The sequence below is a fragment of the Daphnia pulex genome, chromosome 10 (genome assembly GCF_021134715.1).
Source record: "Daphnia pulex isolate KAP4 chromosome 10, ASM2113471v1".
NCBI lineage: Eukaryota > Metazoa > Arthropoda > Branchiopoda > Diplostraca > Daphniidae > Daphnia > Daphnia pulex.
The window spans coordinates 13,645,758-13,666,904 of record NC_060026.1 but is presented as its reverse complement, the minus strand read 5'-3'; the positions used below and the strand labels follow the sequence as shown (position 1 = coordinate 13,666,904).

Here is a 21,147-nt window from a genome sequence, read left to right as displayed (position 1 = left end):
TTTTCACCATCAAAACACAATTGGATGGATAAATTTTCCCTTTTCTTTCAAAAGAAAATGAAACTCTCTTCTTCCTCATGACGTGGCAATTGTCGAGAAAAAAAGTAGGACGCAGACCCACTCAAAAGTTTCATTTTTAATAATAAGAAATCAAAAAGTTGCCTGTCACGAACTCGACTCGATTTGAATTTCCCGGCACAATTCAAGTCCCAGACAAGATGGCCGCCACGCCTCAAGGCTGGCGGAGTCGATTCTCTTGATGGCGTTGCGCTTGTTGCCAAGTTGCTCGACTCGACGCCACTGTTTTGCCCGTTAAAAAAGAGAGTTTTGCTATTGCAGCTTTCACACACACACACACACAAGAGAAAACTCCCGTTTTGTGTGTCCAACTCATTTATTATATCCCGAGACGATCGTAATAGAACGTCTTACAGAGCCTGGCTCGCCCCAAGTTGGCGAACATGGCTCCCAACTTTTGGTGAAACGAATCGTTGAAATAGAAAAAACAAGTGACACCAAACGACGATCGATATATATCGCTTGAGCAATTGTTTGACTTGTGTGTGTGTAGACACGATTGCAAAATCTAAGCGAAAGAGATAAGAGACGGAGATTGGAACTGGTTGGAGAGATTTGTCGGTTGTTTATTGTTGTGAACAATGTGATGGCTCGGCCTGTTTCCGTCGCTTCTCTCGATTGTTCCAGTCAGTGGTTTTCTGTGCCTATTGTTGTTGTCAGTGCTCCGTATTAGTTTTTCTCTGGAAAGAAAAGGGGGAAAAACACACAGACACCAAAACAAATACATCTCCCACTCATTTCGTTTGCTACCCCCCTTTGGTGGTGCACACCAAGGGCTGTCCAACGCCTCAGAGTATGAGTTCGATGCAACAGAACCCACTCAGAAACAGTTCCAACTCTCTCAGCAGTCAAGCCAGCATGACATTGCAAGCCGCCACCACCACTTTTACCAGTCAGCAGCAACTGCAGCCTGGAGCAGGGAAAGGCAAATCCAGAAAAAGAAAAGATCACTCTCCACCTTCCCCTTCACTGCTGCCAGATGGAAACTCAGTGGTTCAGCAGCAGCAGCCATGCTCACTGGCTATACCCATCACCTCCTCGTTCTCCAAGCCGGCCAACAAGCAAGGATTTAGGTTCTCCCTTCGTCGAATGCTCTACAACAGCCCGTTGGTGTCTCAAAGAAGGTCCAGGAGCCTCTCTGGTGGCAACAACATTGGGAATCCTGCACCCAGCAGCAGCAGCACCGGTGGGCTCAGGAAGAGGCAGTCCCCATCCACATGTGAGTCCTCGTTGGTTGTCTTCTGGCTTCTTTCTCATCTCATAAAGCTCATTTGTTACATTTTTCCCACAGCCCGATATGAGTCTGAAAGCCCTTCAGATACCTCCAGCACTTCCCAGTCAGAGCTGCGAGTTCCCAACAGATCTCTCAGGTGCCCCATATCTGAGAACTGGGAATGTCCCCTGTGCCTGGCCGAATGCTCCAGCGAATTTTTCCCCGAACTTTTGTGCTGCACGCACCGTTCGTGCCTAGATTGTATGCAGCAATACCTGCGAATCGAGATTTCAGAGTCACGTGTCAACATCAATTGCCCAGAATGCTCAGAGCCCATGCACCCAAACGGTGAGTGTCCAATTCCTAACTAACAAGTTTCCCCAAAGAGTGAAAGTGGATTTGATTTCAATTTCTTTTCTTTTTCTTTTATAAACTTCTTTTGATTTCTATTTCTCTTTCTTTTATTTCTAATCGACAGATATTCGGTTGATACTGAACAATGAAAACCTACTGGAAAAGTACGAAGACTTTATGTTGCGACGAGTCTTGGCTGCCGATCCGGATTCTCGATGGTGTCCAGCCCCGGACTGCAATTTCGTCGTTCTGGCTACCGGTTGCGCCAGTTGCCCCCGTCTACTGTGTCAACGCCCTGGATGCGGCTCCTCCTTTTGTTACCATTGCAAGGTATACCTTGGATTGATTTTCACATTTTCTCAGCTTTTTATCAATTTAACATTTTGGAATTTTTCTCTTCCAGGCCCTTTGGCATCCGAACCAAACGTGTGACGCTGCCCGTGCTCAGAGATCTTCCATTTACGGATCATCGTCCAACTTTAAAAATACTCAGCGTAAAACAATTGAAATTCCAAACATGGAAGACGCCGATTTTAACCGAAAAACAAATTTGTTTGTCCAGGTGACGACATCAAACCGTGCCCGAGATGCCAGGTGCTGATAGCCAAGATGGACGACGGCTCTTGCAACCACATGACGTGCGCCCTGTGCGGCTCCGAGTTTTGCTGGCTGTGCATGAAGGAGATTAGTGACCTACATTATCTCAGCCCGTCCGGCTGCACCTTCTGGGGCAAGAAGCCCTGGTCTCGCAAGAAGAAGATCCTCTGGCAGCTGGGCACCCTGGTCGGAGCCCCGGTCGGCATCGCCCTCCTAGCGGGAATCGCCGTTCCGGCAATGATCATCGGCATTCCCATCTGGGTGGGCAGGAAGCTTTACGCCCGTTTCAAGACCGTCTCCAAACACAAGCGCAACATCATCATCACTAGCGGCGTTGCGGCATCGGTAAGAGTCGAACCTGAAATTTGTTTTCAAAATTTTTCTTCTTTCGGTTGCTGGGCAGGATGTGGGTTGATTGCGCCGGCCGTTATCGGATCAAAACGAAAGTTTATTTGACTTTTTTATTTTATTTCAACTCCATAAATTTTCATCACAAGAGAGATAGGAGGGGAAAAGCCACAAGAAACGAACGCAGGAAAGGGGAAACAATTGGAAGCGGAAAGGTGGGAATGTGAAGGATCGACAGAATTGGATTTTTCTTTTCAATTTTTTTAGATTTTGTCCAGTCATTTTAAAAGACTTTCTCGTTGCTGAGGTCGACGAGGACCTCGCAGAGTCGCTCCTCGGTCGCCTGGTGGCCGATGGCCAAGTCAACGGAGCCGATGCCCAGCAGGACGGCCAACAGGAGCGACTGTTCGTACTCGGTTTCCAGCTCTCGTCGCCCGTAATTGAGTTGTCCCTCGACGTCGAGTCCCAACGAGGCGGCCGTCTGGCAGAATTGATTCCAGTAGGCGTCGAGGATGTGGCCGGTCCGCGTCCGGCGCACATCTCCGGCCACGGAAGTGACGAGCAGCAGGGCTAGATCGTTTGTCGGCCGGCTGTAGGTGGCCATCTGCCAGTCGAGAATGGAACACTCGACGCCGGCCGCTCCGTCGCCGACGTCGGCCGTGGCGCCTTCTGCCGTCTTGTGGCGGAAGAGGAGGTTGTTGCACCAGAAATCGGTGTGGGTCAGCGTGGCGATGGGGCTGGCCGGTCTCAGCAGATTGGCGATCGTCTCCCGAGCCCTGGGCCTCATCTTGTGCAGCTTGGCCAGCACTGCGTGAAGCTCGGGACGGTCGGCCGTGTGCAGGAAAGTGGCCAACTGCGGCAGGCCTCGCTCCAGTAGCTGCTGGTAGGATTCGGCGGCGGCTTCCGGCCGGAAGAGGAACGGGAAAGCTTGGCCCAGATCGACGCCCAATCGGAGCCGGTAGGCCAGGACGGAAGCGTGAATGAGGGCGATGGATTGAACCGCCGACGTGGCCTCTTCCAGCGACAGTCCCAGATGGAATTCCGTCACTTGGTAGCCGGACGCTTTCATGTTGTCCAGCACCAGAACCGAGTCGCTGCCCTGTCGGTACTTTGCGTAGAAGCAGGACGGGACGGGCCAGGGCTGGCCTCCGCCGCCGCCGTGGCCGCCGCAGAATTGAGTCAGGGCCGGCATGAGCGTCGTGTAGAAATGGATCTCCCTGACGTCGAATCCAGCCTCAAGGATAAAGTGGCGACAGAAGGGATCCTGCGACAGGAGCTTGGCCATCAGATGGAGCTCCTCTTCCGGCATGGATTCATCCCGGCAGAGAGTGACGTCAATGGCCAGCAAATCGCTCAGCAAGTTCTCTCCTTCCTCGCATCCGGGCCGCACCTGGAACTGCTTGACGCTGACCGTCTGGGCCGGCTCGTCCTTGCGGATGACTGGCTCCTGGCCGTCGTCGACGTCATCATCGTCCTTGGGCCCGTCGAGCAGATCGCGCCCGTTGGTGCTGTAGTAGAGATGTAAAATGCTCTCGAGCCACTCGGCCGTGATGGACGACTCATCCGAAACGTCTACCGACATGTTTGATTGTCTCGGACGTTCTGTTTTTATTTTTCCCCCTTTTATTGCCGGACTCGTTGACTGGACGCTGTGACCTGGAAACGAGGAAAACAAGGAGAAATGTTACATTGATTTTTTTTAGATTTTCAAAGGCTGGATCGAGAGGGAGATGAGAAAATTCCGCTCCAGTGAGCCGGACGAAATGTATCCGGTCAGCAAAAAAACAAAATTAAAAAGAAATAAAAGTTATTTTCCCATTTGGTTAAAAAGAAAGAAAGAAATGTGAGAGGGGGAGGGAGTCACAATTCACTGAGATTCCCGAGTTGTTCACGTGAAACTTTCTCTTTCCAGAATAATAAGGGGCCGGAAGGGTGGCGTGAGGTTCTCAATGACTCATTTCCATTTTTTTTTTCCTTCCAAACCAAAACGACAAAAGAAACAACTTTCTCTCCTTTTTCTTTGCCTGGAATTTCTGGTTAATTCTTTTTTGTCAAAGAAAAACAAAACACTTTCCCGCTGACTTTTTGTTTTTCTCCCATCGACGCCCCCGGGAGTGGTGAAGAACAAGTCGTGATTGAGTGAGAGGGGGCTTCACTCTCAAGATGACGATGATAACTTATACCTTTTGTCAATAATCAAAAGTAGAAGGGTAGTCCCCCCTTTGGCGCTTTTGTGTGGGTGGCGCTGGAGTTTTCGTGTTGTCGATGGGAGCGTCTCCTTTTTGCTTTTCTTGGTTTTTGGGCGCCGCCGTCGGAATGAAACACAAGACGAGATGGCCGAGTGAGAGCAGATGGGGACGCTTAAACGGAATGAGACGTTGTTGTTGGTGTTTCCATTCGATGGAAGGGGAGGTCACGGCGAACGATTGTTGTTGTTGTTGTTGGATTGTCGCCGAGCGGATGTTGTTGCCGTCGACACTGTGGTGGTGGCGGGCGGGACTGGAACGACGCGTCTGACTCTAGCGACGGCGGCGTATCGACTGTGCACGCGCTGCTTGGAAAATAAAAGGAGAGGGGCGGATGTGTGTGTGTGTAGGAGAAGAAGAAGAAGGAAGGGTGGGTGGGGAGGAAAAGGGGAGGCGGAAGAAGAAACGGGCGCAGGCAGAGGAGGAGGGGTGATGGTTGTGCACGGCCGTGCGGAATGAAGCGACGGTGACCCACACACACAAAACTACACACAAATAAAAAATAAGAAAAATGTTCAGCCGGCGAATGGTAATTTATTCATGGCCGGCCCGGCACGAAACACAAGAGTCGACAGGAAATATTGTCTTTCTCTGTTTGCGCCAATGTGTCGCCCGTTTTGCGGCTGTTTTTCCTTCCGCAATTGGGTGGGAGGAGAGAAGAAAGAGGCGGACTGCAGTAGAACCGACCCAGCATCTATTCTCCCATCTCTCTCTCTCTCCTTCTGGCTGGCCCCAGTAACTCGTCGGCTCTCCACCGTTTTTGGATCGATAGATGACAGACGGTGTGACACAATAAGGATCGCTCCTACCTCCTTTTTTGACTGCTCATCGTTTAGATCCGGAATAGAAAAAAAGAAAAATTTGGCCCATCGTCATATTTGATGTTGTTTTGTTGTACTTCTGATCGACAATCCTATTCCCGGTCGATCCTGAAGGAAAACGGGAGATTTCTGTCTTGTTATTGTTGTCACTTCCCCCCTCCCCCCCTTGACGTAAGCCCCACTCCTTCTCTGTTTGCATCCATCTCCATTTGTTCCTTCCATCCATCGCGGGTGGGCTATTGATTTTTTGCTTCCCAGGAACAAAGTGCTGTGGACGACTACTAGACAACCAACCGGACGACTACCAGTTTGGGTGTCTCCGTCTGCGTTTTCTACTATCTATCTACACAGTCTTATCTAACAATCACGCAAAGCCGGCGCCGCTCCGCCATCTATCGTTTCGATAAAAACTGGGCTAGCGCGCGAAATGGCAATTGAAAAATATCTCCTTTAAGAAAAAGATATTATAACCATGTCTAGCGCGCAGCTGGTCCGGACGCCAGTGAAATGGAGTCACATGGGATTATATTATATAAGAAAATGTCGATAGCTTGCCGAGCTATATCCTTTTTTTCTTTTTTGCGTTGAGGTTGACTGACTCCTCCCTTTTTTTCTTCTGCTTCCATGCAACATTGGAATTCACCTTCGATGGGAGAACCTTTATTGCGGGGGGTGCCTGGACTTGACGGCCGCCAAAAAATAAAATAAAAAGTAGAGAAAGAAGTTTACGCTCTTTGGCTTTATACTCCCCGAAAAAGATCGATACGTTGGTTCGCCCATCTGGACGTTTCCTTATTTTATTTTTCTTCTAAGAAGTTGTTTTGGAAAAAAACAAAAAGGCGAAATTGTGTTTTTCTTCTTTTTTTTGTTTTTGTCGGGTTGTGTGTACATTGTACGAGACCGCAATGGCACTAGTACGACTGCTACTAGCAAGCCCCTTGGCTTATAGCTCACGACCCTCTGGGGGTACCAATCAATAAGTTATCCGATCCAGCATTGCCGGATTGACAAATGTTATTTGAATTTCCCTTGTTCTTTTGCCTATTTCGCTTAAAATTGATTTTGAATTTCCCGGTTGTTTTTTTATTTTGATTATTGTAGGTGTTGGTGGCGCCGGCCATTGCGGGAGTGGCCGTCGGTATGGGAGTGCCGATCCTGTTGGCTTACATTTACGGAGTGGTGCCCGTTTCGCTGTGCCAGAACGGCGTGTGCGGAGTGTCGGCTTCGCCGCTCGGCGTCCGCATCGATTTCGACGACGATGATGATGTCATTGTCGGGATTGTGTCCGGCTCCTCGGCTGGAGGTGTGGGAAGCGCCGTTGGGACGGGCGTCGCAAGCGGAAGCGGCGGCAATGGCAATGGCGGCACCGGCGGCAGTGCCGGCGCTGGATGCGCAGTAGGAACCGGAGGAAGTGATGACCTTAGCGCGATGGACGGCAGCAGCAACGACCACGGCGGGCCGACCGCCTATTTCTCCCGCGGCGGCGCTGGCGGCATAGGCGTCGGCCAGGGCAAACACAACACGGACGCCGTCTCACTCGATCACTCCACCAACCTTGGCCTCGTCGGCAATCCTTCCATCGGTAATTTGTCATCCGCTTTTCATTTCCCGTCCGTATCCGTGTCAAGTTGAAACTTGGTCGAAAAAATTGTTTAGAAATTGAAACTTCCCGCCGGTTTCACGAATTTTTTAAATGGCGGGACAATTCAATTATCCAAATTGTCTTTTGAAACAATTTCACAGGGAGATTGATGATCGTCTATTTTTTTTTAATTAATTCTAAATGGAAATTGAATGAAATAAATTTTGTTTTTATTTGTTGCAGGGGAGGCGAGTGTTGCGCTGTCGGCTTCCGGGTCTGCTTCGCTGGGCAGCGCCAGTCAGCTGTTTGTTCGGGACCGTGAAAGCGACCGTGAAGATTGCGAGTCGGCCAGCCAACTGGGGCTGGCCGGCAGCATCGTTTCCAACGCCTCGGCCGCCCGGCGACTGGAAGTTCAAGCCGAGCTGGTGGCCATGGCCGCCTGCTCGCCCAACAAGCGTTCCAGTTTCGCCTCCTCCGAAACGGCCTCTGCCACCATCAGCCTGTCGGAGAGATCCAACACCCTGTCGATGGCCGACGACGGCGCCGCTTCAGTCGCCTCGACACGAGCCCTGGCCGGCTCGCTCCTCAGCTACAAGGTTAAAAAACAATTTCATTTTGTTTGTTTTGTTGGTTATTTCTTCACTTTAGTCGGTTCCACTTCGTTAACTTTTGACGCACCGCCCAGTTGCAACGACGGGCGGCCATAACGGCCGGCCATTTTGTGCTGCGGGCCCGCAAATGAGTCATTAACCACGTCCACATTGCGGGAAAGTGACTCGAGTTGAATGGGCTAAACAATTTGGGTTGTTTTTAACGGCCTTCAAGGGAGAGAGAGAGTCAACAAACGCGTTTATTCACGGATGGATTATTTCTATTGGCCGTATTGTTTCTATTGGCCGTTTGTTTTTTTCTTCTTCTAGATGGGAGACACGAGTTCGGTGCACAGTTACCGCATCCCTCATGCCGGCCACACGTCCGCCTCGGCATCGGGCAGCGTCAAGTCCGGCTACGCCCCCATTGAAATTCACGCCTGCCTCAACGACGGTGACGATTTGCCCAGTGGCGCCCGCTCATCCAGTCCCGTCTCCATCGTCTCCCTCTCGGGCGACGAGGTGACGCTGCCCGGCTTGGTCTCGCTGAGGCGATCGGCCCGTCGGGCCCGATTCGGCACTCAAGGGACGGCCGCCAGCGATAGCGAAGATCACGGCCAAGTCCGATTCGACGATCAAGTCAGTTACTTTGATCGAACGACGGCCCTGGACACTGGAAACTACGCCACGGATGGATCGGATGGCGTTCAAACTCCCGAAGAAGATTAAGGAGCTACTTAAAAGGAGCGAAAAGAAGAAAAGAGAGATTCGACCAAAAACAATGAAAGATCTATGAGAAATGAATTGAAAAAGGAATGTCGTTTGTCCAGCCAATTGTACTCCCCCCAATTATCTTTCTGAAAAGAAATGGAAATAATTTTTTTCATCATTCATTTCCCGCCCTTTTTATTTTTCAAAAATATTCTACGCAGTATTTTTTCATTTCGATCCTGACTGTTTTTGGTTTTTTTCAAATAATTTCCAAGATATTTCTCCCGATGCGTTGATTGCGGAAGATATATTATAACTAGCTCTTGTTTGCTGTGATCGCTGTGGATGTGGTACTTAAAAAAAGAAGAGAAAAAAAAAGAAAGAAAATCAATTATTATTAAATATTATCATCACTTTTTCAATTCATTTTTTTGTTTGTTTTTTTTCGTGTTTTTTTAATGTGTCGGCGTGAATTGTTTACCTTCCCACTCATGATTTCCCTCCCATAATCTTTGGTAATTGTCGATGAGCTTTTGTGTATCCCTCCTTTCATATTCCTCTCAGTCCGATTGAATTTTGGTGCCTAAAATTCGTTTATGGATCTTTTACCCAATTTTTTTATTTTATTTTTTTTATTTCTGGTGCACTCCCGGGACACACAACGCGAATTGATTGATATCAATGTTTATATTAATTTCATGTTCGGTTGTATTTTTTGTTTATTTTTCTTTAGACAATATCCCCCCCCCCCCCGATGAAATGTTTTCCTCATTGGACTTTTGTGTATACGCCGCACCTGTTGAATTGATTACCTCTCTCCACAATTCGTTCTCTCCTTCCACTTTTGATTTGTTCTCTTTTTGTTTTGTTTTGCTCTTTTTGGGTTTGTCGAGCCTGTCTCTCTTCATCCGGAACGAGTCGTGTTCTATCCGACATCTTTTTTTAATTCCGGACGGGGGATTGAACTTGTCACTTCCAGTCGTTGATTTCCCCTCTCCAGTTATTTTCTGCTCTATTTTTCTCTCTCTCTCTCTCTCTCTATCTCTCTCTTCAAAGGCGAATGATCAATACAGAATTATTACTACTACTACAATTACTTGAACGCTAGGTACTTTACACGTCCATCGACAGGAGAGGCTCCTTGATTGGTCCACCTATCGATTGGACGGAAGCTGCCAAAGGAGAAGGATCAGCTGTTTTTATCCGACTGCCAACTTGATGAGAGCCAAAGTAATTGGGCCAAATCGTCGGCAACTAGACGTGATGATTGCTTCTCTGCTCTTAACACACTGATTTTGTTGTTGTTGTTGTCGTGATTCTTTTTTATTTATTTATTTATTTATTGACATCCGCCATTTTCTCCGAGGGCGTTATATACAGTATTGATCGGTGACTTGTTTCGTCGGAGGAGAACCGGATATTTCACGCCATCATCATCGTCTCGTCATTTTCCCATCCGCAGGGGAGAAATCCTCTCGTCCAGTCGCCATGGTGACTGTCTATACCTAAATCCCCAAATCGTGATTGCGATGCGTATTGACCCGTGTCTTTTAGATATACCTTTATCCCCCCCCCCCTGGTTCCCGATCCCGTTCCGAATTTCGTTTAGAAGCAGAGTGGAAGAAAAAGGGGATGGAAGACACTCAACCAGAAGGAAAAATAAAATAAAAAAACGGGATTACCTAACACGATTTTCCGACCGTTTCCATGCAGAAGTAAGGACGTGGTTTTCTCCTTCTTTTCTTCTTTTTTTATTTTAAATATTTATTTTTAGCATCAAAGAATCTATCTTTTTTAACAATCGTTTCTCTGCTGCGGATGAAAAGGAGAACAAATTGATTCCCCTCCGTTGCTCGTAGAAATCAAATCAGTTGATTTCCGTTTTCGCTCGAGTTGTAACCGCCTCGCAATGCTCGCCCAATTAGAGTCTGCAACTTTTCCTCGTGAGCGTTTGAAAGGTAACACAACTCAATTGCATAAAAGAGTATAGAAGCCATCCGGAGTAAAAAAAAAAACAAAAAGGGAAAAAGTTGTGCAGCGATTTAGAGAACAAGTTGATTGTGGAAGCAGCAGCAGCTTTTTTCCAATTAATTCCCAGTGCTGATTGAGAGCGGATGAATCACAGTGCCAACAGTGAATTGGTGAACGCCCCCCCATCACTCCAGATGCTGAGCTGGGAATGTTATTGATATACAGAAGATTGTAGATGGATGGATGGACAAATAAAACCAATGTTAATGCCTTAAAAGGTTTTCTGTACAAGAAGATATAAAGTGGGGTGTATTATCTGTTTGTTGTTGCGTTATTCTTGCGACGACTTGATGAATGGGTGGATACATTTCCTCGTAATATGCTCAAGGGGTTTGCCATCATCCACACACATCCAGCATTTTCTTGCCTGGATTCTCTGCCAAATTTGCCATTATTTTCCACTAGGATGGGCGCCTCCAGCCCACCCAAGTGCGGAGAGAGACGCTAAGCGGTTTGGCGATTACACAGGAAAGAGAGAAGACCTTGTGATAAGACCACTAAACTTCCCCATGACTCAACCCAGAAAGCCAAAAATAAAGTGCTGGACACACAAAAAGGATCAAACTTGTAACTGCTGCCCACTCTCGCTCTTACCTCGTTGGACATTCCGCACACACCATCTTGGCACTCCAAGCAAAGTTAACTGCGCTGGCCCGTTTCTCTTGGTTCAACATTGTTCCCGACGACAAAGTCGACAGCCAGCCAAAGGTGAGTGCATGTGCATTATTGTTGTTAGCGGTCACTGGTAGTTTATTTATCTACCGGTGAAGCAATGTGTGTGTTTCCAGGCGGTTAGCATTATTAGCCAGCTGTGTTTATAAATGCAAATTTTGACGTAAGGGTTTATTTGTTGTAACGGGTTACGCAGCTCGAGGAATATTATAGAATATGATGACACCACCAGGTGAGGTCATTCAATGATTAAAAATGACGGTGCAACTATTTTACTTAGACCATTGGGCATTGGCCAGGCGGTGTCATCAGACGATGTTTTTGTATTAATCACAGAAAAATTTGCAGCGACACTAGTGCGTGACTTTTTTAAGGATGATATTTTAATTATTAATCGTTTTGCGGCGTTGAAGGCATTTCATCAAAGGAAAATGGAGTCTCTAGCTGGCGAAGTAAAACTGGGAGATGAAAAGCAGCAAGTGAACGAGGAATTGTTGCTGAAGCAGATTACAGATCTCGTTATCAACCAACGATTGTTGTCTGGTAAGGCCAACGCAGAAGATCGAGTAGTGAAGTTTGTTCATCCCGAAGAACTTAAGGTAAAGATTAAAATTTGTTTCTAGCAGATTTTTACTTGGATCTCCATTTTATTAACATTTTGGTGTTTATTTTTAGGAGTTGGTGGATCTCTCGCTAGGTGGCAGCCCATTAAATCACGTTCAAATTTTGGAACTTTGTAAACAAGCTGTGGAATACAGTGTCAAAACCAACCATCCCAAGTTTCTGAATCAGTTGTATCATGCAAGTGATCCTGTTGGACTTGCAGGAGCCTGGCTGTCTGATGCTCTTAATACCAACTTGTTAGTAAAATCCAGTTATATTTTGTAGTATTTTATTAAATTGCTTTCTTTTTGTAATTTAGGTACACATTTGAAGTAGCACCATTTTTCCTGATGGTCGAATGTGCAGTCTTAGCTCACCTAAGAGGTTTCATTGGGTGGGAAGATGGTGATGGAATATTTGCACCTGGTATAATCATCGAAAAATGTGCAGTTTATTAAGTGCACTGAATTTGTCTAACTCATTTCTGTTTTAGGAGGTAGCATGTCAAATATGTATGGAATGGTTCTTGCTCGTTATAAGAAGTTCCCTGAAGTGAAAACAAAAGGAGTGGGCAGCATAGGTGAATTGGTGGCATTTACTTCGCAAGAGGTTTGATATTCACCACTTAAAATCACATGTATATTTATGTGTAACTTTCAAACTTGTTGTTCTACAGGGTCATTATTCTATTGCCAAAGCAGCTCACTGGATAGGCTTGGGAACTGACAATCTTATCATTGTCGCCTCTGACAGCTCTGGAAAAATGATACCCGCTGAGTTGGAAAATAAGATTGTCAAAGCTCTGGAACAGAAGAAAGTTCCTTTTTTCGTCAACGCAACAGCTGGGACCACAGTTTTAGGAGCTTACGATCCTTTAGAGCCTTTGGCATTTGTATGCAAAAAATATGACGTTTGGCTTCACGTCGATGTAAGATAAATCAAAGGAATCATTTAAAGTTCAACTAGTTACACCTTTTATATTTTAGGCTGCTTGGGGTGGAGGCGCACTAGTCTCTCAGAAATACCGTTTTCTGATGGACGGCATCCAATTGTAACATACCATCACTTTATTATTATTATTTTTTAATTCTACATTTAATTCCAGTGTCCGTTTGTTAAAGGGTGGATTCTGTGGCTTGGAATCTTCACAAAATGCTCGGGGCCCCTTTACAATGTTCAGCTTTCTTAACGAAACACAAGGTATTCCAAACTATAAAGGTATTATCGTTGATTCGATTATTACTTCATCTCAATGTGCATAGGATATTCTGCATCGATGCAACAGTGCCTCGGCCACCTATCTGTTCCAGACTGACAAATTCTACGATACGCGCTACGATACTGGAGATAAGAGCGTTCAGTGTGGTCGCAAGGTAGACGCATTCAAACTTTGGTTGATGTGGAAAGCTCGTGGCGATCGAGGTCTTGAAGAAATGGTTGATAATGCCTTTGAATGCGCCGAGTAAGTCCATTTAACCATTAGGATTTTTATGTTAGTTTTTCATTTTTATTCGTCATCAAAGGTATTTCTCACGTCAAATCGCTCAACGTTCAGAATTTCGACTAGTCCTTTCAGAACCTAATTGCACGAACGTTTGCTTTTGGTACATTCCACATCAGTTGAGGAATTGTCAGGAATCTCCCGAATGGTGGGAACAAATTTCCAAGGTAACAAGAAATCCGTACTTTACGTAATGCGATGATTTACTGAAATTGAATTACTTTAGGTTGCGCCTGCAATCAAGAAACGAATGGTGGAGAAAGGATCTCTCATGATTGGCTACCAGCCTTTGCCGCATAAGAATTTAGTCAACTTTTTCCGTTTAGTCATCCCTTGTCAGCCCCGTCCTACTCACGAAGATATGGATTTCGTAATCGACGAGATTGAAAGATTGGGATGCGACTTGTAAAACATCCCAACTAAATCTTCCTTTGCCGGACAGTATCTTTTTAAAATTGAAAAAAAAATGAAGAGAGTAAAAAACTGTTATAGATTTTACTAGACGGCAAAGTCGTTTTATTCTGTAGTGTACATGCCTTATCAGCATATGTCTATTTTCCTTCAGTGTAAATTGATTTATTACAATTGGACACTTGCGTTTTATGGCATTTTAAGGAATTCTTATGACATTTCATGACCTAATCCATACAGTACATACAAGGTTTAAGAACTGACAACCAAAATTAAATTTAGCTTTTCAAATTTAGCGCCAACGGCTGTTGACTGGTTGTCATGACCACGGGACCTCTGCAGTAAGGGTTTAGTCTGAAGAGAAACCTCAACAACCGCCATGGCGTCCCATCACGACGGCGGTGCCTCAAAAATAGCTAAAGCTGCTGTGTTAAGTTTCTTTGCCACTTGCTTGATTATTATTATTGCTTTCTCAACAAATTCGTGGTTAGAAACAGACGGCACATTAGAAAATCCCAAATTCATACAGTTAGGTGAGTCAATGTGAATGTCGACTTTGACAGACCACGCCTATGCCTATCTATATTTTAAATATCCGTTTGTTTTTACGTCATTGTAAACTTTTTCCTCGTTTTACGCATTTTCAGGTCTCTGGAATTTCTGTTTGAAAGAATTCAAAGATGTGAAACACTTGTATGATAGAGTTTTCAATGGATGTCGTCATGTCTTGGATGAGGAATACCACATCATAGACTGGCTTCTCAGGCCTCGTAAGTCAAATTTTCTATTTTTATTAATTTTTAAATAAATACTGGGATATTATTATTGCTAAATTTGGAATAAAAAGATAGTATTCAGTTGTAAAGATTAGATATCCTTATGTTTACTATGTCAAGTAAATATAGAAATATTTGGCTTCTTTCACCAAACGCTCGCTAGAGGGCTCCGACAATTGTTGTATGCTGGGCGTTGGTCTAATGGCGAAAGTGCATCACAATTCATTGTGAGTCCCTAGCGTGGGATATATTCTTTTGTTTTCAACGATTAATTACGCTCAAAAAATGACAAAAACACGAAGTACCGCTGCCAAAATCGCCCTCCCTTTGTTTTTTGTCGCTGTTGTGTGCATATCCGTGGCCTTTTCAACGACACATTGGCTGGAAAACTGGTCAAAGTACTATGGAGATAAATTTGATAAATTGGGTTTGTGGGTCCATTGCTTTCGTTCGTTACCCGATCCACACGATACTCTCCACTTGAGATATTTTACGGGCTGTCGATGGGTTTTCAATCCTTTCACTGCTGGATATGTTGAGATGAGGGACTTTCTCATGCCTCGTAAGATTGCTACTTGTTGATTTCAGTTTACATACATTCCCCCACCAAGGCTTGGCAATCTAATCTAATGTGTGTTTCCATTTCTAGCATTCTTTATTGCTGTACAGTTGTTTTTTACACTGTGCTTCATGTTGATGCTGGTAGGCATAGCAGGGACACTGATGTATGTTTTGTGTTTCACATATGAGCATCAAGTCAAACTCTTACGTGCCCTTGCATGGGACTTGACCATTGCAGGTAAGCACCTATATACACCTGTCTTGATGTTCGATCACTAACTGTCAATTTTTTGTTTAGCCTTTTGTGGAACAATTGCTGTTATCACCTTTGGAGCCTTAGGAGATTCACGTGATTGGATGCCAGACTTTGAGCACAACTTTTTATCATGGTCCTTTGGGTTGGCAGTTGTTGGAACCTTTGGCCTTTACCTCTCTGCCACTCTATTTTTTATTGAAGCTAAAGTTCAAGCCAAGAAACAGAGAGATACGACATCGCAAGCGACTTTTTCGCTGGAACATAAAGTATGAAATGTTTCTTAACTTTTTTTACATTCTGTTGTGCATTCCGTTTTTGATAACAAGAGCCGTCCACTTCATTCGTCCATCGTGGCACAAACATTTGTCACATTACGTTAGATTGTGTTAAGCTAAGATTATACGAATCTCAGTGCAGCTATTGCACTTTTGACCGACTTTTACTGTGTGACTGAATACAATTTTGTAACTTTAACAATTTAACTGATATTAGCTTTAGATATAACCTAGTTTTTGGTGAAACAAAAGGATTTCCTGATTTTTGATCTGTTACTATCTAGAGGTTTACAGAAATTTAAAAGGTAAGGGTCGTTGACGCGGGATGCAAAATTTGTTTTAAATCCATATCTTTGTGTTCTATTTCTGTGAATTCTTAATGTTCTGTAATGTCAAGCAATTCATTGCATCGAAATAACATTCAAGAGTTTTCAGAGCCCTACTATGTAACCAGTCAATTCAGTAATGGCACTGCTTGAACGGAAATGGCCAAATTTGGATCGGTACGCACACAGTCATAGTAAGTGTTAAAAAGTTCAAACCATTTTATTGTTTGATTATAGTGAGATTGAGATTTTAGAGATTGACATCGATGTAATCAGAGGAAGTTATCCTGGCGAACTGAGCCCTCACCACAGACATTGAAGGGAAATACCAAACGGAATTCATCAAAGTGGAGACAGCAGGTAAGAACTTTTTATTATATGCTGCGAATTGTCGACAAATGCACATGCTCCAACAGTGTATGCATTAGGCGCAATCGTTTAATTGACCAACACGACATCGTTAAATTGAATAATTTTAATTTGTCATGTTGGTCTCTCATTTTTAAGCGACGGTTGCTATTCTTTGTAGTCATTTTCATACCGAGCGAATAAGTGGCGCAACCGTCCATTTTATATTTTTTTAAATTCATATTTTGTAAATTAAAACCGAAAAGTGAAACGCACACGAAGGGAATAAAAGCGTTTATTCTCGTATTGATTTTATTTAATTTCGATCTGCGATAGGAAAATAAATTTAAAATGATTTTTTTTTTGTAAAACTAGCAATCAAAATGAGTTTTTCAAGTACCCCGCTCTTATTTATAAAAATAGCTTATGTTCACTCATGCACAGCTTTAATGCCCGCGCAACCGTGAAAAGATTTTTTTTAAATTTCAATCTGTTAACGTATTAGTTGCGAATGAATTTTCTCCCATTTCTAGTCCGACCCGCATTTTGTAAATTTGGCAATTAAAATTGTTTGTTTTTTTCTTGTCACGTCTACATGTTTACAGATAGAAATTTGAGAATCTGTTATTCTGTTTGAGCGTTAAAAATGTTTATTTGCATGCACAGTAAAATTTTCTCAAAGAAATTCCCACCCTTAAATGAATTGGAGTCGAACAAATTTCCTCCCATCCCCTTTGTAAAATCCTGCGCGAATAAAAAAATGGCATTATTTTTATTAATGATGAACGAGGTGTATCCTTTTAGGGTTTACATTAAGTAAAATCGGTGAAATTTAAAAATTAAAGCAATTTTTATATCTGGCAATCAAAATGGGTTTATCACGTCCCCTGACCTTATTTGTATCGGACAGACAAGCGAATTTTTCTGGACGATTGCTCAATTGAAATGCGGTTTACAGCTTTTTCCACTGGGGATTTTTGGAGCTATTTGTCACTCCTATTCGGTGATGCCCATGAGGAAAAAGTTGAAACCGGCGCTTGTAACTGAAGCTGCTGCCCACACTCGTTTAACTCGTTGGACATCCCGCTCACGATCTTGGCGCTCCATAAGTTAACTGCTGGCCCTTAACTCTTGGTTCAACATCGTCCGACGAAGACGACAGCCAGCGAAAGGTGAGTGCATTTGCATTATTGTTGAATGCGGTAGTAGTTTATTTATCTATTGGTGAGGACATGTGTGTTTTCCGGCGGTTTGCATTTTTAACCAGCTGTGTCTATATTCACAAATTGAAGTAAAGGTTTATTGTCGTTTCGTAACGGGTTACGCAGCTTGAGGAATGACGTGACACCAGTAGGTGAGGGGCGTCACGTAAACTCGGGGAATACCCTAGGGGGTCGCCATATTCCCTGAACACACAATTTTTTCACAGCGCTAAAAAAATTAAATACACTAAAAAATCACCAGTAAAAAAAGCTGTAAGACACACACACACACAAAAACACTATTTATCTATTACTCTGCTATATTTTTCAGACCATTGGCCAGGCTGCGTCATCAGACGGTGTTTTTTATAAATCCCAGCAGAAATTGCAACATTAGTGCGCGATATTTTAATTATTTAATTCGTATCGTGGCGTTGAAGAGATTTCAACAACGGAAAATGGAGTCTCTAGCTGGCGAAGGTACACTGGGAGATGAAAAGCAGCAAGTGAACGAGGAATTGTTGCTGAAGCAGATTACAGATCTCGTTATCAACCAACGATTGTTGTCTGGTAAGGCCAACGCAGAGGATAGAATAGTGAATTTTATTCATCCCGAAGAACTTAAGGTAACACTAAAAATTGGTTTCTAGAAGATTATTTCTAGTACAAGCTTGGATTTTCATAATTTCCGTGTTCATTTTTAGGAGTTGGTGGATCTCTCGCTAGGTGGCAGCGCTTTAAATCACGTTCAAATTTTGGAACTTTGTAAACAAGCTGTGGAATATAGTGTCAAAACCAACCATCCGAAGTTTCTGAATCAGTTGTATCATGCATGCGATCCTGTTGGACTTGCAGGAGCCTGGCTGACTGAAGCTCTCAATACCAACTTGTAAGTTATATTCATTTAAATAAAAATCTGTAGGAAATTTCTAAAATTTCTTTTGTTTTGTGTTTTTGCAATAAAGGCACACATTTGAAGTAGCACCATTTTTCCTGATGGTCGAATGTGCAGTCTTAGCACACCTAAGAGGTTTCGTTGGGTGGGAAGATGGTGATGGAATATTTGCCCCTGGTATTATTAAATTAAACAAATGTATTGTTTATTATGTGTGCTGAACTTGTCTGTTTAAATCATACATATTTTAGGAGGTAGCATTTCAAATATGTATGGGATAGTTCTTGCTCGTTACAAGAAGTTCCCTGAAGTTAAAACAAAAGGAGTGGGCAACATAGGTGAATTGGTGGCATTTACTTCGGAAGAGGTTTTCCATTTCAAATCACAGATGTTTGTCCTCATTTTACAAAAAATTATTCTTTTACAGAGTCATTATTCTTTGGCCAAAGCAGCTCATTGGATTGGCTTGGGAACTGACAATCTTATCATTGTCGCCTCTGACAGCTCTGGAAAAATGATACCCGCTGAATTGGAAAATAAGGTTGTCAAAGCCCTGGAACAGAAGAAAGTTCCTTTTTTCGTCAACGCAACAGCTGGGACCACAGTTCTAGGAGCTTACGATCCTTTAGAGCCTTTGGCGCTCGTATGCAAAAAATATGACGTTTGGCTTCACGTCGATGTAAGATAAATCAAAGAAATCATTTAAAGTTCAACTAGTTACACGTTTTATATTTTAGGCTGCTTGGGGCGGAGGCGCACTAGTCTCTCAGAAATACCGTTTCTTGATGGACGGCATAGAATTGTAACAAACCTTTCATTTATCTTTTTTCAAATAAATTTCAGCGTGTTCTTTTTAAAGGGCTGATTCTGTGACTTGGAATCTTCACAAAATTCTCGGGGCCCCTTTACAATGTTCAGCTTTCTTAACGAAACACAAGGACAAAGTATTCAAAATTTTAAAGGTAGCCTATTATCGTTGATTCGGTTATTACTTCATCTCGATGTGTGTAGGATATTCTGAATCGATGCAACAGTGCCTCGGCCACCTGTCTGTTCCAGACAGATAAATTCTATGATGTGCGCTACGATATTGGTGATAAGAGCGTTCAGTGTGGCCGCAAGGTAGACGCTTTCAAACTGTGGTTAATGTGGAAAGCTCGTGGCGATCGAGGTCTTGAAGAAATGGTTGATAATGCCTTTGAATGCGCCGAGTAAGTCCAAATGAACCATTAGGATTTTTATGTTAGATATTCATTTTTATTTGTCATCAAAGGTATTTCTCACGTCAAATCGCTCAACGTTCAGAATTTCGGCTAGTCCTTTCAGAACCTAATTGCACGAACGTTTGCTTTTGGTACATTCCACATCAGTTGAGGAATTGTCAGGAATCTCCCGAATGGTGGGAACAAATTTCCAAGGTAACAAGACATCCGTACTTTACATAATACGATGATTTACTCAAATTGAATTACTTAAGGTTGCGCCTGCAATAAAGAAACGAATGGTGGAGAAAGGATCTCTCATGATTGGCTACCAACCTTTGCCGCATAAGAATTTAGTCAACTTTTTCCGTTTAGTCATCCCTTGTCAGCCCCGTCCTACTCACGAAGATATGGATTTCGTAATGGACGAAATTGAAAGATTGGGATGCGACTTGTAAAACCTCCCAACTAAATCTTCCTTTGCCGGACAGTATCTTTTTAAAATTGGAAACAACATCAATAGAGCAAAAATATGTTATCGATGTTGCTAGACGGCAAAGTCCTTTTTTTCCTCTTGACTTTCAAGAGGGTCCTGGGGAGGAGTGTTATTAGGGCGGGTCTTTGGTCTACTTGGGAATCGTGCAAATTTTACTTTGATCTTTTCTGTGGTGGGTTTTTCGTGGTTTGGATTTAGGGAAGCAACAATTTAACTAATTTTGCTTTGGATATAATCTAGTTTTTGGTAAAACAATAGAAAACATTTTACTTGTCTTGTAGTGAAAATGTCCTGATTCTTGATCTGTTACTATCTGTCTCCTGTTGATGCCACCACAAGCAGGACTAATCTATTACGCCGAAAGAACAAGTGACAACCGATGCTCGCTGCTCTGAATAGGAAACGTTTGCAGCTAATAATTCTACTACAACTTAAGGACTTGGTAATGTTTTAATTTGCGAGGTGAGTCATAGTATCACGTCACTCTCACAGTATTTTAATCAAAATTGCTGAAAGTCAGTTTCAAATTTTGCATTGGAAAAAAATAAAATATCTAAAGACCAGGCACCAGGCAGAGAAAAGAACCGGGTTTTTACTGTTTTCCAGTTTGTTTAAAAAATAAAATTGGCATCGCTGCTTTCCGGTTCTCACAAATGCTCGTCTGCAGTGCAAATCAAAACTGAAACTCGTTTTTAAAAATCTCGTAAAGTTAAGAAATTGTTTGGCCACAAGTCTGCCAAAAACTCAGTTCACAGTGTTGTGTCAAAGTTGAAACCATTTATTTGTTTGAAGTGACGTAATCAGAGGATACAAATCACAGTTGATTTCTCATGAAGTGACCGTGAATGGCCGAACGAGACTCTGGATACAAGTTGCAGAAAATTCCACTCACCTGATGAGCCATAAGTCCCGCGACATTCATCAAAATGGAGGCAGCAGGTAAGAACTTTTTGTACCTGACGCGCATTGTAATTTCAATTGCCATTTTTTGACTGATGACGTGTCCAATTGGCATGATTGATTCGCACGACACGATTGAAATGAAATGAAAA

The 21,147-nt window shown here is 43.6% G+C and overlaps 4 protein-coding genes across 13 annotated transcripts; 3 read left to right on the top strand and 1 right to left on the bottom strand.

Moving 5' to 3' along the window:
* Positions 1 to 320: 320 nt before the first annotated feature.
* LOC124203719 (E3 ubiquitin-protein ligase RNF19B-like) lies at positions 321 to 9,627 on the top strand. Its single transcript, XM_046600507.1, has 8 exons — positions 321 to 1,297; positions 1,370 to 1,639; positions 1,770 to 1,975; positions 2,049 to 2,139; positions 2,208 to 2,587; positions 6,759 to 7,239; positions 7,483 to 7,835; positions 8,160 to 9,627. The coding sequence occupies exons 1-8, from the start codon at positions 874 to 876 to the stop codon at positions 8,556 to 8,558; spliced, it is 2,604 nt and encodes an 867-aa protein (XP_046456463.1). The 5' UTR covers positions 321 to 873; the 3' UTR covers positions 8,559 to 9,627.
* Positions 2,690 to 5,960, bottom strand: LOC124203721. The gene is made up of 2 exons (XM_046600518.1): positions 4,774 to 5,960; positions 2,690 to 4,246 (listed from the first exon to the last, which is right to left on the bottom strand). The coding sequence occupies exon 2, from the start codon at positions 4,170 to 4,172 to the stop codon at positions 2,874 to 2,876; it is 1,299 nt and encodes a 432-aa protein (XP_046456474.1). The 5' UTR covers positions 4,173 to 4,246; positions 4,774 to 5,960; the 3' UTR covers positions 2,690 to 2,873.
* A 1,434-nt stretch (positions 9,628 to 11,061) lies between the features above and the next one.
* LOC124203720 (cysteine sulfinic acid decarboxylase-like) lies at positions 11,062 to 20,745 on the top strand. 9 transcript variants are annotated; one of them, XM_046600516.1, is made up of 12 exons: positions 15,844 to 15,931; positions 16,053 to 16,146; positions 16,207 to 18,128; positions 18,207 to 18,391; positions 18,468 to 18,574; positions 18,649 to 18,764; positions 18,825 to 19,076; positions 19,135 to 19,199; positions 19,257 to 19,341; positions 19,409 to 19,608; positions 19,671 to 19,815; positions 19,875 to 20,744. In XM_046600516.1, exons 3-12 carry the CDS (start codon positions 17,961 to 17,963, stop codon positions 20,055 to 20,057), a joined length of 1,506 nt encoding a protein of 501 aa, XP_046456472.1. In that variant the 5' UTR covers positions 15,844 to 15,931; positions 16,053 to 16,146; positions 16,207 to 17,960; the 3' UTR covers positions 20,058 to 20,744. The 9 variants fall into 9 exon arrangements, with proteins under 9 accessions (XP_046456473.1, XP_046456464.1, XP_046456472.1 ...); XM_046600515.1 differs by having other exon boundaries at positions 16,024 to 16,146; XM_046600514.1 differs by lacking the exon at positions 15,844 to 15,931 and having other exon boundaries at positions 15,964 to 16,146; positions 16,207 to 17,472; positions 17,943 to 18,128; positions 19,875 to 20,745.
* On the top strand, positions 14,106 to 15,825 carry LOC124203722. Of its 2 annotated transcripts, XM_046600521.1 has the most exons (4): positions 14,106 to 14,291; positions 14,406 to 14,528; positions 15,184 to 15,333; positions 15,394 to 15,825. In XM_046600521.1, the coding sequence occupies exons 1-4, from the start codon at positions 14,138 to 14,140 to the stop codon at positions 15,621 to 15,623; spliced, it is 657 nt and encodes a 218-aa protein (XP_046456477.1). In that variant the 5' UTR covers positions 14,106 to 14,137; the 3' UTR covers positions 15,624 to 15,825. The 2 variants fall into 2 exon arrangements, with proteins under 2 accessions (XP_046456477.1, XP_046456478.1); XM_046600522.1 differs by lacking the exons at positions 14,106 to 14,291; positions 14,406 to 14,528 and adding an exon at positions 14,685 to 15,096.
* Positions 20,746 to 21,147: the final 402 nt, after the last annotated feature.

Bases quoted from the DNA above. Each gene is read 5' to 3' on its own strand.
- LOC124203719 (XM_046600507.1), top strand. From the start codon at position 874: ATGAGTTCGATGCAACAGAACCCACTCAGAAACAGTTCCAACTCTCTC. The intron at 1,298-1,369 runs GTGAGTCCTCGT...TTTTTCCCACAG, and splicing joins GAGGCAGTCCCCATCCACAT to CCCGATATGAGTCTGAAAGC. The intron at 7,836-8,159 runs GTTAAAAAACAA...TTCTTCTTCTAG, and splicing joins GCTCGCTCCTCAGCTACAAG to ATGGGAGACACGAGTTCGGT.
- LOC124203721 (XM_046600518.1), bottom strand. From the start codon at position 4,172: ATGTCGGTAGACGTTTCGGATGAGTCGTCCATCACGGCCGAGTGGCTC.
- LOC124203722 (XM_046600521.1), top strand. From the start codon at position 14,138: ATGGCGTCCCATCACGACGGCGGTGCCTCAAAAATAGCTAAAGCTGCT. The intron at 14,292-14,405 runs GTGAGTCAATGT...ACGCATTTTCAG, and splicing joins TCCCAAATTCATACAGTTAG to GTCTCTGGAATTTCTGTTTG. The intron at 14,529-15,183 runs GTAAGTCAAATT...TTCCATTTCTAG, and splicing joins AGACTGGCTTCTCAGGCCTC to CATTCTTTATTGCTGTACAG.
- LOC124203720 (XM_046600514.1), top strand. From the start codon at position 17,961: ATGGAGTCTCTAGCTGGCGAAGGTACACTGGGAGATGAAAAGCAGCAA. The intron at 18,765-18,824 runs GTTTTCCATTTC...ATTCTTTTACAG, and splicing joins TGGCATTTACTTCGGAAGAG to AGTCATTATTCTTTGGCCAA. The intron at 19,077-19,134 runs GTAAGATAAATC...TTTATATTTTAG, and splicing joins ACGTTTGGCTTCACGTCGAT to GCTGCTTGGGGCGGAGGCGC.